This window comes from Archocentrus centrarchus, unplaced genomic scaffold (assembly GCF_007364275.1).
Source record: "Archocentrus centrarchus isolate MPI-CPG fArcCen1 unplaced genomic scaffold, fArcCen1 scaffold_24_ctg1, whole genome shotgun sequence".
Taxonomy (NCBI): Eukaryota; Metazoa; Chordata; class Actinopteri; order Cichliformes; family Cichlidae; genus Archocentrus; species Archocentrus centrarchus.
In genome coordinates, this window is record NW_022060254.1 from 7,177,761 (window position 1) to 7,190,897 (window position 13,137).

The 13,137-nt window shown below is 41.7% G+C and overlaps 1 protein-coding gene and 1 long non-coding RNA gene across 2 annotated transcripts; both read right to left on the reverse strand.

The window, feature by feature from the left end:
• Positions 1–4,115: 4,115 nt before the first annotated feature.
• Positions 4,116–7,564, reverse strand: LOC115775697 (uncharacterized). Its single transcript, XR_004019375.1, has 4 exons — positions 7,301–7,564; positions 6,645–6,709; positions 5,222–5,490; positions 4,116–4,481 (listed from the first exon to the last, which is right to left on the reverse strand). It is a non-coding gene; the product is annotated as an uncharacterized LOC115775697 (long non-coding RNA).
• Positions 7,565–10,051: 2,487 nt separating this feature from the next.
• On the reverse strand, positions 10,052–12,278 carry LOC115775692 (nuclear factor 7, brain-like). The gene has a single exon (XM_030723167.1). The coding sequence runs from the start codon at positions 12,156–12,158 to the stop codon at positions 10,743–10,745; it is 1,416 nt and encodes a 471-aa protein (XP_030579027.1). The 5' UTR covers positions 12,159–12,278; the 3' UTR covers positions 10,052–10,742.
• Positions 12,279–13,137: the final 859 nt, after the last annotated feature.

Consider the following 13,137-nt stretch of genomic DNA (forward strand, 5'->3'; position numbering starts at 1 on the left):
TGACTTCTCCAAGAAACACAATGAAGCCTTGAAAGCAAAGCTTGAAACCCTGCTAAAAAATGAAGAAATACTTAAAAAGAAGAGAAAACAGGAAGCTAAAGACAAGGGGGTGCAAGACAAATGTCACGACACAGAGAAAGAAAATGAAAGCTTGCCAGCAAGGCTTGATGAAGCCCTGCTAAAATATGAAAAAATGCTTAAAGTGAAGGTGCAACATAAGGCTAAACACACAGAGTTGCAATGCAAGCTCAATGAAGTGGAAGGGATGCACAAAAAGACGCAGCGCAAACTTCACGACAGTGAGAAAAAAAATGAAGTCTTGCAAAAAAGGCTTGAAAAAGCCCTGCTAAAAAATGAAAAAATGCTTAAAGTGAATAAACCGGAAGCTAAATACACAGGGTTGCAATGCAAGCTCCATGAAGTGGAAGGGATGTACAGAGAGATGCAGTGCAAACTTCACAACAGTGAGAAAAAAAATGAAGTCTTGCAAAAAAGGCTTGAAAAAGCCCTGCAAAACAACATAAACAATTGCTTGAAGAAATGAAAGAACAGGAAGTTAAGACAAGGACTTGCAGGACAAGTTCCATGAACTGGAAGTGACACACAGAGAGGTGCAGTGTGAACTTCACGACACCAAGAAACAAAAAAATGAAGACCTGCAAGCAAGGCTTGATGAAGCCTGCTGAAAAATGAAGAAAAGAAAGAACAGAAACAGAAAGAATCTGCATAAAACTAGCCTCGTCTTCCTCCATCTTTAATCCTCTCAGCCTTTCCTTTCAAACCCCCAAACCGGTCTCGACAGATGACTGCCCCTCCCTGAGCCTGGTTCTGTCAGAGGTTTCTTCCTGTCTACAGGGAGTTTTTCCTCCCCACTGCTGCCTCGTGCTTGCTCATCGGGGAATGTTGGGGGTTTCTCTTCTCTCTCCCTCTCTTTCCCCTTACCCTATCATCCCCAACCTGTTTATTCATGGTTGAGAATACAGGCTAAGGAGGTAGGGTAATAATAATAATATTACATGTAATATTCTATATAATAATAAAGGCAATCATATGCCATCTAAAACAGTTATTTGTGGATGTCTACTTTTTCCCCTTTGCTTACAGTCTTTGTGCAAAGCTAGACTAAATGCTTACCACACAAATATGAAAGTTGTATAAACTCTGGTGACCAAAAAGCATTTTTATAGTTTGAAAATTATACTAATCCTTATGAAAATGACCAGAATTATAGATTACATTCATACTGGTTTGGTCCATTACTAAATTTGATATGAAAATGAATATAACTTATCTAAAGGTTGAAGTCAGGTGTGCTGAGCTGGCTTTCACAGAATGACACTAAAAACAATGCAGTCATCACATGCCAATCAAAGCCTCCAAATCTCTCATGTCTGATGTGATGATTATTCACATTCAGCTTCTTTTGCACACACAGTCAACCAATTATGTATTTGAACACATTAAAAAATCTTAGACTGCATTATGATTAGGATGGGCTGGTCCCACAGAGGCAGGAGTGTTTCAGATGTGACTTGGCTCTGTGACAAACTGAGGCCTGAATACAGTTACACTTGAATAATTCTTTTAAAAAGCGCAGCTAAGGACGTGCCTGCACACCATCGTGGTTCCACAACTGTAACCACTGGGAGGGCAATCAGTTACAAGAACAGGTCACTGACGTCATTTCTACTAGTCTGAATGGAATAAGAGATATCTCAAATAGGTATTTTGTCTAGTCAAAATATAATTAGAGATATCTTCATTTACTAATATGTCTAATCATAAATCAATTTCAGGTCTCTGGATTGAAACGTATTTTATCTTAAAACGGCCTGCCATATCGATTGCAACTACTGCAAATGAACAATTATGCAAATTGGGCAATGACGTCACATAGTGACTTCGATTTTCAGCAGTGGAAAATTTCCCTTATTTTTAAATACAAAACTTGACATGAAGCCAGGAACTGTGGTGCACCAGGAGGAACCCAGGACCCCCTGCACCAGAGTGACAGCGGGTTCAAGGGTTTCATCCTGATACTTGATGGCAGTCAGGGTGCCGTTGTCTAGCCTGTAGAGGTCTGTGTGTCCATCCGTGGATATGCCTCCCCAGACCATCGCTGACCCACCACCACAGGGCAGTGAGCACAGGGCCCACTAGAGGACATCGGGCCCTAAGGCCACCATCGTGAAGTTTGATTGTTTGGTCAGAGACCTTCACACCAGTGGCTGCTTTTCACTTTGATTTTCAGGGAATAATTTTCATTTCCATCAAACAGTGTAGCATGCTTTCATTCCTCACCCATTACCCAGCCCATAATCAGTACAGATAAGGCGAATGGCTTTCCCCACTGAGATCTGATGTATTTTCAAAGTGTTCCTTTAATTTTTCTGAGCAGTGTATATTCACTGTGTTTGCTGATTGTTGGGAAATAAAAAGCAAACTGCTGCCATATCTTTTGGGGGGGAATCAGTCAAATATGACTTTTTATTGTCTTTTTATTGGAAAATAAATTACATTCAAAATTCAATTCTAGGGTGCTAGAGTCTGTAACCATGACTGTACTAAGCTTTGGAGGCCTGTGTTAAAAGTACACTATTGCCAATAGTGTTCGCTCATCTGCCTTCACATGCATATGAATTTGAGTGACATCCTATTCTTAATCCATACAGTTTAATCTGATGTTGGCCCACCGTTTGCAGCTATAACAGCTTCAACTCTTCGGGAAAGGTTTTCCACATGGTTTAGGATTGTATTTATGGGAATTTTTGGCCATTCTTCCAGAAGTGCATTTATAAGGTCAGACATTTAAATTAGACGAGAAGACCTGACTCGCAGTCTCCGCTCTACTTCATCCCAAAGGTGTTCCATCAGGTTGAGGTCAGGACTCTGTGCAAGTCGGTCAAGGTCTTCCACACCAAACTGGTGCATCCATGTCTTTATGGACCTTGTTTGTGCAGTGGTGCAGAGTCATGTTGAAACAGTGTTCCCACAAATTGGGAGCATGAAATTGTCCAAAATGCCTTGGTATGCTGCAGCATTAAGAGTTCCTTTCATTGGTACTAAGGGGCTGAGCCCAACTCCTGAAAAACACCACACTGCAATCCTGCCCTCCACCAAACTTTACACTTGGCACAATGCAGTCAGACAAGGATTGCTCTGTGGGCAACCAGCAAACCCAGACTCATCCATAAGACTGCCAGATGGAGAAGTGTGACTCACCACTCCAGAGAACACGTCTCCACTGCTCCGGCAGCGTGCTTTACATCACTGCATCTGATGCTTTGCATTGTGCTTGCTGATGTAAGGCTTGGATGCAGCCGCTTGGCACTGAAAACCCATTCCATGAAGCTCTCTACGTACTGTTGTGGAGCTAATCTGAAGGCCACGTGAAGTTTGGACATCTGTAGTGATTGACTCTGCAGAAAGTTGACCTCTGCACTATGCACCTGAGCTTCTGCTGACACTGCTCTGTGATTTTACATTCCTCACTGCGTACGACTCTGGCTGCTCTGAAAAGGAAAGCCTCAAATCAGAAGTGCCTGACTCCCTGTTATAATGCACAAACACGCAGCTTAAAACAGATAACCTGTAAGCTGGAGAGAAAATGGCGTCTCACTAATTTAGAAAAAGAGTTTGCAGCTCTATGAAAAAAAAAAGTCCCCCATAAAACATCTTTCTATTCATCACTGATTGAAGAAAATAAAAACAAGCCCAATTATTTCTTTTCAGCTCTTTCTCTCCGATTGATCTTTCTGAGTTAACTTAAATAGTTACTTCCTCCAAACCATCAATACCTCTATTAGACCCCATTCCTACAAGACTGCTCACATAAGTCTATTAATTAATGCTTCAGTCTTAGATATGATCAATATGTCTTTGTTAGTTGGCTCTGTACCACAGGCTTTAAGGTGGCAGTAATTAAACCTCTACTTAAAAAGCCATCACTGACCCAGCTGTCTTAGCTAATTATAGGCCAATCTCCAACCTTCCTTTTCTCTCAAAGACTCTTGAAAGAGTAGTTGTAAAACAGCTAACTGATCATCTGCAGAGGAACGGTTTATTTGAAGAGTTTCAGTCAGGTTTCAGAATTCATCACAGTACAGAAACAGCATTAGTGAAGGTTACAAATGATCTTCTGACAGTGGACTCATGCCTGTGCTTGTCCTGCTAGACAAGCTGTCCAGCTGACAGGGCGAGAGACGGGGTACACCCTGTACAGGTCACCAGTCCTGGGTAGCCAGCCTCGCAGCCTCTGCGGTCTCCTCCTGTGGACACTGATGTAAGTGTACCTGGGCTGAGCACAGCACTGCAGTTTCCCCAGCAGCAGGAGATGCGTGCGAGACCAGGTCCAACCAGGACGGTCTTTGATTGGTGAGTGAAGAGGCGGAGCTCTGAGATGTCATCGTGCTGACAGGTGAGGAGAGCGAACCGTTAGCTTCGCTGGAGGCTGCAGAGGAGTAAGGAGGAGGAAGGATGCCCTGAAATACAAATACACTTCATTTAAGAGTCTTTGTTTTCACCATCAATTCATCACATTTTGCTGAGCACTTAATTTTTTTAATTTGGAAAGAAATATGTAGTTTGTCTTTAAAACTAAACCGAATATTAAAACAGGCAAAAAGACCATATATGCACTGTTAGAACTGAGACTTTTAAAATTTGAAATTATGAGCTCATTTTGAATCTGATGGCAGCAACACGTTTGAGAAATGTTTGGTCTGTGCATGTTTGCCCACTGTGTTGCATCAGCATTATTTAACCAACACCCGGAGCTCGCGGGAACCAAATGTTTTAGCTGGAAAAGCAAAAATTCTTTACTACTCGTGTTTAGCAGCAAAGTTTTGAGCATGTCTAAGTCCTGGACTGCATTCAGGCCAGTTAGCAGCATGATTTCACTTTTTACAGAGTCATGCTAATGTGCTAAGGGTAGGCGGGCCATCTTCTTGCTGAAACGAGCAAGGCCTGTCCTGAAAGAGCAGCACGTGTTGCTCGAAAACCTGTCCAGGCTTCCTGATGCATTCACAGATGTGCGTGCTACACGTCCTGGATGCTGTAATAATGACAAACTGTGCTCACTGGAAACGTAAAATGCTCTTGACCCCACGCAGTGTTATTAAGGACAGACTGTGCCTGTGGTCACTGTTAACTTACATTTAAATAAATGAATAAATGTTCACTCTTAGGAGTGATTGTGTATCCAGCCAGAAAGCTTACTGACCTCATGTGTTCTACCAGGTGGGCCGGAGGCATCCACAGGGTCCTGCAGGGTCTGTTCGGAGTATGGTGGGGGTGGTGGTGGTATGTCTGTGGTTTCAGCTTCTTCGTGATCACTGGCTTCACTGTAACACTCTGAACATCCATCCAGGGATTGAACCGCTAAGCTTCCAGTTCGTAGATTACCCACTCCAACTCCTGAGCCACAGCCACCCAGTGTGGGAGGATCCCAGCAGGACAGCTCACACTCGCAGCAGGCATACTGTGGGTACACTGTGGGCCAGGAAATCAAACATGTAGGTTACGAATGTCTGTAGCAGGACCAGTCGGGCTATCAGAGACACCGTCACTTGGGTCCCAAGTGGGGATGTTTGATAGAAAAGCACTCAAGAGCTCTAAAACAATGAAAAAAAGATTTTCTTCTGCTTATCCACTTCAGGGCTGCAGGGAGCCCATCCCAGCTGCCATAAGGTGAGAGGAAAGATACACCCCCGACAGGTCTCCAGTCTGTCACAGGGCTTGATTAACTAATTTATTAAAACAGTGACATCTTGGAAATACCAAGTCTTCAAGATTCAAGAAGACTTTATTTGTCATTATATGTAAACATATAACCAGAACACCCAAACAACAAACACAAACAGGGGGGGGCAGGTGTCTGAGGTCGTCCAGCCGTTTTACCGGCGCTACCTTTAGCAGGAAAACAGAAAGAGATACACAGGGATAGGTAGGTTCAAAAAAATCATCTGGTACTACGTACATGATAATGTTCATGATAAGATGGTACAGTCAGCCTTGGTTGCCAGGATACCAGTTCATAAAGGTCACACCACGGGGCGGGGGGGTGGGGTGAAGAGCATCTGTTTACAAACATCTCCAAGAGACGATTTAGACAGACAGCATCCAAGGCCGTCTGGGAGCCAAACTCCAAATACTCCAATTGTTTTGGTTCAGGCCGTCAGAACTATTTGCTGACAGACTTACAGTTTTCCTTCATTATGAAGGAAAACTGTAAGTCTGTCAGCAAATATATTTGCTGACAGACTTACAGTTTTCTGGTTACCTCTCAGAAGTCCAATAGTCCGAATTTGGTTCTACTCCACCACGCAGAACATAGCCAGCCGGGTGTGTAGTCGGACCAAAGGAAACAGGGTTCCCCTTCTCCCAATCTCCTCGTGATAAGAATTTGGCCATCAGTAGTGTTGAGAGCCCAGCTGACCAGATCCATAATTTAATTTCCAGTTCAGGGATGTGTAAAGAGATGCTCTAAGCAGTGAAGCAGCAAAAAGCAGGGGTAGATAGGGAAGGCTGGGGAGAAGAGAAAAATGTGTCTGTCTCCACCGAGAGCAGGAAGAAAAAAAAATATATAAAAAAACATTTAACAACAGAAACAGGAACAGAAATGTGTGATTGGAACGGGTGCTCACCGGCTGGAGCGTTCCCTTCTGCTGGCTCATACTGAATCGAGGCGAGACCAAGCTTATTCACCCACCTACAACAAAGAAATCATTCAACTTCATTACAACTGATACAAGCTTAGAATGCATTCAAACATATCCATTTACAAACAGTGTTGTACTTTTATATGACTTACAAATTCATTTCTCAGCACTTGCTGAGTATTGCACTAGTGGATGAATATAGAATATTACACAATATAGGAGTGATAGATATTGTTCAGTATGAATTGTATTGTTTAAGCTTTGTGTACGCTGTATGCTGTAGTGTCACACTATAAATAAAGTTACGTAAAAAAAATAAATAAGAGACTGTACATTAAATGAAAACTTAAAACATAAGGAAAATATACAGTAACAGGATGTGCAACTGGGCAGTATAATTTTGGGGAAAAAGAACAAATTTACAGAATAAAATAATTTGAAAAAATGTGCTGACTGATGAAATGACAACAGCACAAGTTGAACCCGAGCTCATGTTCCAACTAATAAAGGCGCCTGTTACAGCACAACGTAGCCGAATTTTGTCATTAACTCTGCAGCTGACTTTGGATAACCGGAAGTATAAACCCGCACAGCGGAAGTAGCAGTCTGTCATGGCAGCCTACATACGTCCTTACACAAACCTGTGGATAAGAGGCAAAGGTTTAAGGCCCCGTTTACACTGGAAATGATGCCGTTTCCACGAGTTTCAGCCTTCCGTTTACACGGTGGCGTTTCAGAAACAATCTCTGTACACGATGACGCGTGAAACAATGAAAACGATGTAGTTCCTATGCCAGGCCACAAGTTGGTGCTGTTTTCTTTTTTGCAAAGCTTGTTTACGGAAGCCGCGCATGCGTGGAGGGACACAGTCGCGGTAGCTAGTCGGCTAGCGTTAGCATCCAGTAGAGAGGAGGATAGCATTTGTGTAGAGCACTGCAACGAAGTCATTGAATGTGTAGTTCATGCACACTGTCCACACAACATATGAGAAGAGAGGGCGTTTGTTAGCACCGGGTTAAATTCTGTGAACAAACGTTACCCATCGGCTGCTAGTAACGCTAGCTAGCTAGCTCCAAATTAGCAAAAGCGCTTGAGCTGCGTGATAGCTGCGAGCTAACGGTCTGATATGAACGTGGACAAAATAGCCCTCATTCACTTTGGCAAAAAAAAAAAGTTATAGCCATTCAGTTCTTCCCAGATTAGAGCTAGCTTACTGATATACAGACTATAAGTAATGAGACATGTCCGTGCATATCCACACTGTTAGGTTTAGCATTAGCTTTCTGAATCCTCCAAGAAAAGCACAGCCGTCATTTGTCTACATAACACGAAGTCCGGGCTTTAGCGTGATGTGAATAACAGCTACATTTAATGCTGTTAAGAATTAGATTTTACTGTCCACCGCATTTCAACTGCGACCGGTTGTTTTAATGGTGGTAAATCCCCCGAGTCACAGGCAAGCCCACGGCTTCGCTTTATTGTGAACCTGATGTCTCTGAGCACCAACATATACCAAATGAAGGCTCTGCAGATTCCTGATCAGAGCTTGTAATAGAGAGAGGGGAATGATTGCTTAGAAAGCTGTTGGGTGACTTTTAATGTTTGCTATGTAATCATGATTTCATTTTCTATTAAAAAAGCTGTTTTCTGGCTTCTTTCATATTTCAGCTGTACTCACTGAATGAGCACAAGCTGCCCATCAGTAAGGCCAAGTATGGAATAAAGGCTGTAAAAGTAAGTTAAAGGCTGAGGCAGGTAATAGAATAAAGATATGACCATTAAAGTGAACTGGATACATGTAAATATATTCAGAGCCTGGCAACCAACGTTATTCAAGTTTTAAGGTTTAAATCTATGTTGCATTACTCTCGAGGTAGATTAGGCCCCAGATCGATTTTAAATCTGTCACAATTCAGGTCTCAGCCTACTAAAGGCTGTTATCAGGGGAATATGTCAGAAGATGGTGGAACAGTTTATTTATTTTTATTTAGTTATGTCCTGCATTCTGCTGTGCTCCTTGATTTAAAAATATGTGGTTACTGATATTTAAAAGAATAAAATCTAAAATCAAAATGTTGACGGTTACTAAAATGACAATGAAAGTGGCTGTGTGCCCTTTCACCTTTAACAAGCTGCTGTTTGTCAGTGTAGTGGGTAACCCTAACACACATCCCTGGGAGAGTTGTGTCAGGATGGGATATAAATCTGCCAAATGACCCTGTGAATGAGGGAGCAGTCAAAAGAAGCATTTTGTGTGTGTGTGTGTGTGTGTCTGTGTATTCTGCCATTTACTGGATCCACCAAAAGAAATGGAGGCTTACATAAACTCAACTGTGGTTTTGACACTATATTTACTCCTGTGAATACTTTGCAGCAAGTAGAAATATCTTTGAATCCAAATCATGTACTCTGCTATAAGACTGTGTAGTGTTTGAATCAGTTTTTAATAATAACACAGAACACAGGTTAATAAATGCCCAGGAAAACTGTATTACCTAATAATTAAAAATAAACATCTTAATATTTCTCATCAGCCTCGAGGCTCGAGGTTACACCAGCACAGTTATAAGCAGTGAGAAAGCGTTGTTTGCTTAGTGGGTGTCATTTTAGATGCCAAAACATGTTATGATGATACATTTAATCCTGAATGTTATTGGTAATTGTCACAGGCCACGTGGGACACGTCTACAGTGCTGTACCATGAACAGCGCCGATCACATGGCTACTAGGCCAGCAGAAATGAGCTTATTGACTGCAGTGGGACTTTGATGACTGCATCCCAGTTTGACAGGAAGTATCAGCAAAGTCAGACACTAATAAATAGATTTTTGCAACTTATTTAGCTGCTTTATAGTTTGCTATAATCAGACAAAACATTTTTTTATAAAACACAAAAACTTCCTTATAGAAACTTTATCCTGTTGGCTGCCTTTGTGTTCTTTATGGATTTAATGGAGCCAACTTACAGGTGCATTACTGCCACCTACTGGACTGGAGTGTGGATGGAGATTAGCAGGGAAGAAAAAACTTTATCATCTGTTTGTAAACATTTAAAAGGCAAAAACAAACAAAGCAAAACCTTCCTTAAAGAAAACTAATAACCCTCAGTGGCTCAAATATTGTGATATGGAAACAGGTCCTTTGGTTTTTGTGTAACTGCTGTGAGTTCCATGAACGCAACACAACAAAATCAAAGGCCAGATTGAATTCAGACAGTTGGATCAATAATTTCTATGAGCCTTTACAACAAAGCAGCTCTGCTGCTGCTGTGGAGCAAAATAATAATCAATGACAGAGCAAATGTTTGCTGTAACCCCCGGATAAGAACAGGAAAAGAAAGCATGAACAAAACGTCTGATAGAGACAATAAATCTTTGTGAGCTGACGCTGACATAAACACACTGGAACAAACAGCAACTTTAACAGCATCAATGTTCAAGAAGGATCAAATCAGTGTTTGTGTTCATAGACATACAGAACATGGACTCATATGTGAGCCTTTGGTGTCTTTATCACTCATTTTCTGCTGTTTCATTGACTAAAACATCAACAGATGATTTTGTTAAATAGTCTTTAGTTGCAGCTGGAATCAAGAATCTGCAGTTTTCTCTCTAGTTTTTAGTCACTGTGATTTAGACTCAACATTCAGGACAAAGATCAATTTGGAACAATGACAAACACAATTGAAGACATTTCCTGAATATCACTGAATAAATGTAATTCTGTGTCAGACAGTGAACAGTAATCTGTACTGACACACATGGGAAACAAACAGCAGCTCAATGATTATATCAGCATCAATAATCTGCTTCAAAAAGATCAATAAAAATGACTTCAATGCTTTCAAGTGAAAACATCAGAAAGTAACAAATGAAAACAGTTTTGTTTGGCAGCTGAAAAAGAAAGAAAATCTACATGTGATCCAAAAAGTCTCATTGTGTGCTTTGGGAATATCCTGAACATTATATAAAACAGAAAGATGTGTCCCATCATGTCATTGGTGCTAAAATCGGATTCTTTAAGCCTAAAGAAAAAACAACACACATAAAAAAATCACCACACAGACGTTAAAAAAGAATCACTTTACTGTGAAATCTGACACATTTTGATATCACAGGTTTTGGCGTCTCCTGATTCTCCAACACTGAAAAATGGGAAGAGTTTCTCAGTGAAAGTGTGTCTGTGAGTGTAGATGTGAGTCATGTCTTCAGGGTTGTAGAAGGACACCTCCCCCCTGTCATAGTCCAGCTGGACTCTGATCCTCTGGAGACTCTTCTTCACTGTCACAGGCTGACCATCACAATTAGTGTATTTTCCACTGCGATGCAGCAAAGCCCAGATTCCATATTTTGGTGAAGCAAGAAGCTCTCCCTTCCTGTCAGCTGATTCTTTAACTAAACCCACATTCCAGACAGGATGGTCTCCCACCTCCACCTCCCAGCTGTGTTTCCCTGAGCTGAAGCCCTCAGAGCCAAAAACAGTGTCAGAATAAGTGTTTCTCTCTGGATTGTCAGGAAGCTGCTGCTTTGTGTCTCCTTGTCTCACACTGGTCAGATCATCAGACAGACAGAGACAGCAGTGTGCAGTGTTTGGGTCCAGAATGACAGGACTGAAGTGGAGCTTCTCCTTGATCTTCTCCCACACTCTGAAGGACAGGTTTCCCAGGTGTTTGGCCACATCTATCAGTGCTCCTGAGAGCAGCTGTGGATCTGACAGTGAGCTCTGGGCTCTGGCTCTGCTCTGAGTGGCTTTATAACTGCTGAGGAATGGCACGCTGTGTTTCTGCAGCTCTTCTTCAACAGCAGAGATGCTGTCTGACAGAGAGGAGATCTGCTCCTCAATCATCTTCATCTCTCTGCTCATAGTCCTCCCCTTCTGCTCCTCTTCCTCCCTCAGAGCTGCCAGTCTGGACTCCTCTTCCTCTCTCAGGAACTGGTGGAGCTTGTTGAACTCTGCTCTGATCTGCCTCTCTGTGGACAACAGCTGCTTCTTGGAGTGTTCAATCACTTCATTGTAGGTTTCCTCCACTTGTTTGTATTTGTTCCTCTTGTCCTGCAGAGACTTTAAGGCAGATTTCAGCTGCTCCTTCAGGTCACTGACTGCTTCTTCTACAGGAACCACTTTGTGAGTCTGATGGAGAGAAAACTCACACACAGGACACACAGCTCTATCTTCATCCACACAGAACAGTTTAGGCTCTTCTTGGTGTTTACTGCACACTGACATTAATGTCTTCTCTCCCTTTTCTGTCTCAGATGATCCAGCTTTCTGTCTGCCAGCAAATGAATCAGCAAGTTCTTTCAGAGCAAAGTTCACAACTGGAAGATCCTTTGAGGATCTTCTTTTACAAATGGGACAGTTTTTGTTTTTAGCTTGTTCCCAGAATTTCTGCAGGCAGCTTGAACAGAAGCTGTGGCTGCAGCTCAGAGACACAGGATCTCTGAAAGTCTCTGAGCACACGTGGCAGCTCAGGAAACTTTCAAGAAGTTTCTCATCCATTTGATCTTTGAGTATCTGTAACTCACCAAACTGCTGTTTGTTGAACCGTCTGATTAAAATCCTCCAAATGTGTGTTTTTCAGCAGAGATCTGACGCCCTGTGATGGCGTCTCAGCTCAGTTTAAAGTGTCGAAATTTAGTTTCACTTTCGTGGATCACAGTCACGTGATCAACTGTTACAAGCAGGAAATAATATTTGTCTCCAGCAGAGGGCGCTGTTCAGATGTTCATATTTAAAGCTTTAACAGGAGGAAGGTTAGAGGAGCAAACCAGTCTGATGCTGTTAATATGAGCAGTAGTTATTTTAAATGATGAAATCATGAATGTTGTGAGATTAGCAGGCAGACTGAGCTGTTTTATTTAAAAGGAGAAAAAAATGGAATTATAAATTTAAGATTAAGACCCTCAAAGCATGGATAAATATGGTGAAAGGTGACTGATGTATCAGGTGTTACAGCCAAATTTACCTGTTTTTTGTTTTTTTTTAAGCCTGTCATGTCTGGCAGATCTTGCAAACAGAACTGTGACCGGAAAGCGTTGTTGTGCCAAACATATTTGCTATTTCAAGGTGAGCTCCATAGGTTCTCTATAGGCTTCTCTTGTTAGTGTGTGACCCTTTATTTTATTTGAATTATTTTTAGCATACTGTGTGATGAATTTTGCCAGAGCTGACAGGCTTAGGAAAAATAAAAGAAGAAAAGAAAAAGGAGAGAGTAAGAGAGAAGGGGAAAGAAGAGAATAGAGAGAAAAAAAAATAGGATGAATAAACCAAATAATTAGTCACTTGTTAAACATAAAAGATACTGACAATACTTGTAAAATTAAAAATTGTGTGGGGAAAACAAAAATTGCTTGATTACACAGACCAACCCTTTTGTATTATGATTACGTGAGTATTTGTGTTTGTGTCATGAAATGTACTTACCAATGAGGGCAGAACGCCGCAGCTCTGCCCATCAGAGGCTAGAGGCAGGCAAAGA

Coding starts and splice junctions, on each gene's coding strand:
- LOC115775692 (XM_030723167.1), bottom strand. CDS start 12,158: ATGGATGAGAAACTTCTTGAAAGTTTCCTGAGCTGCCACGTGTGCTCA.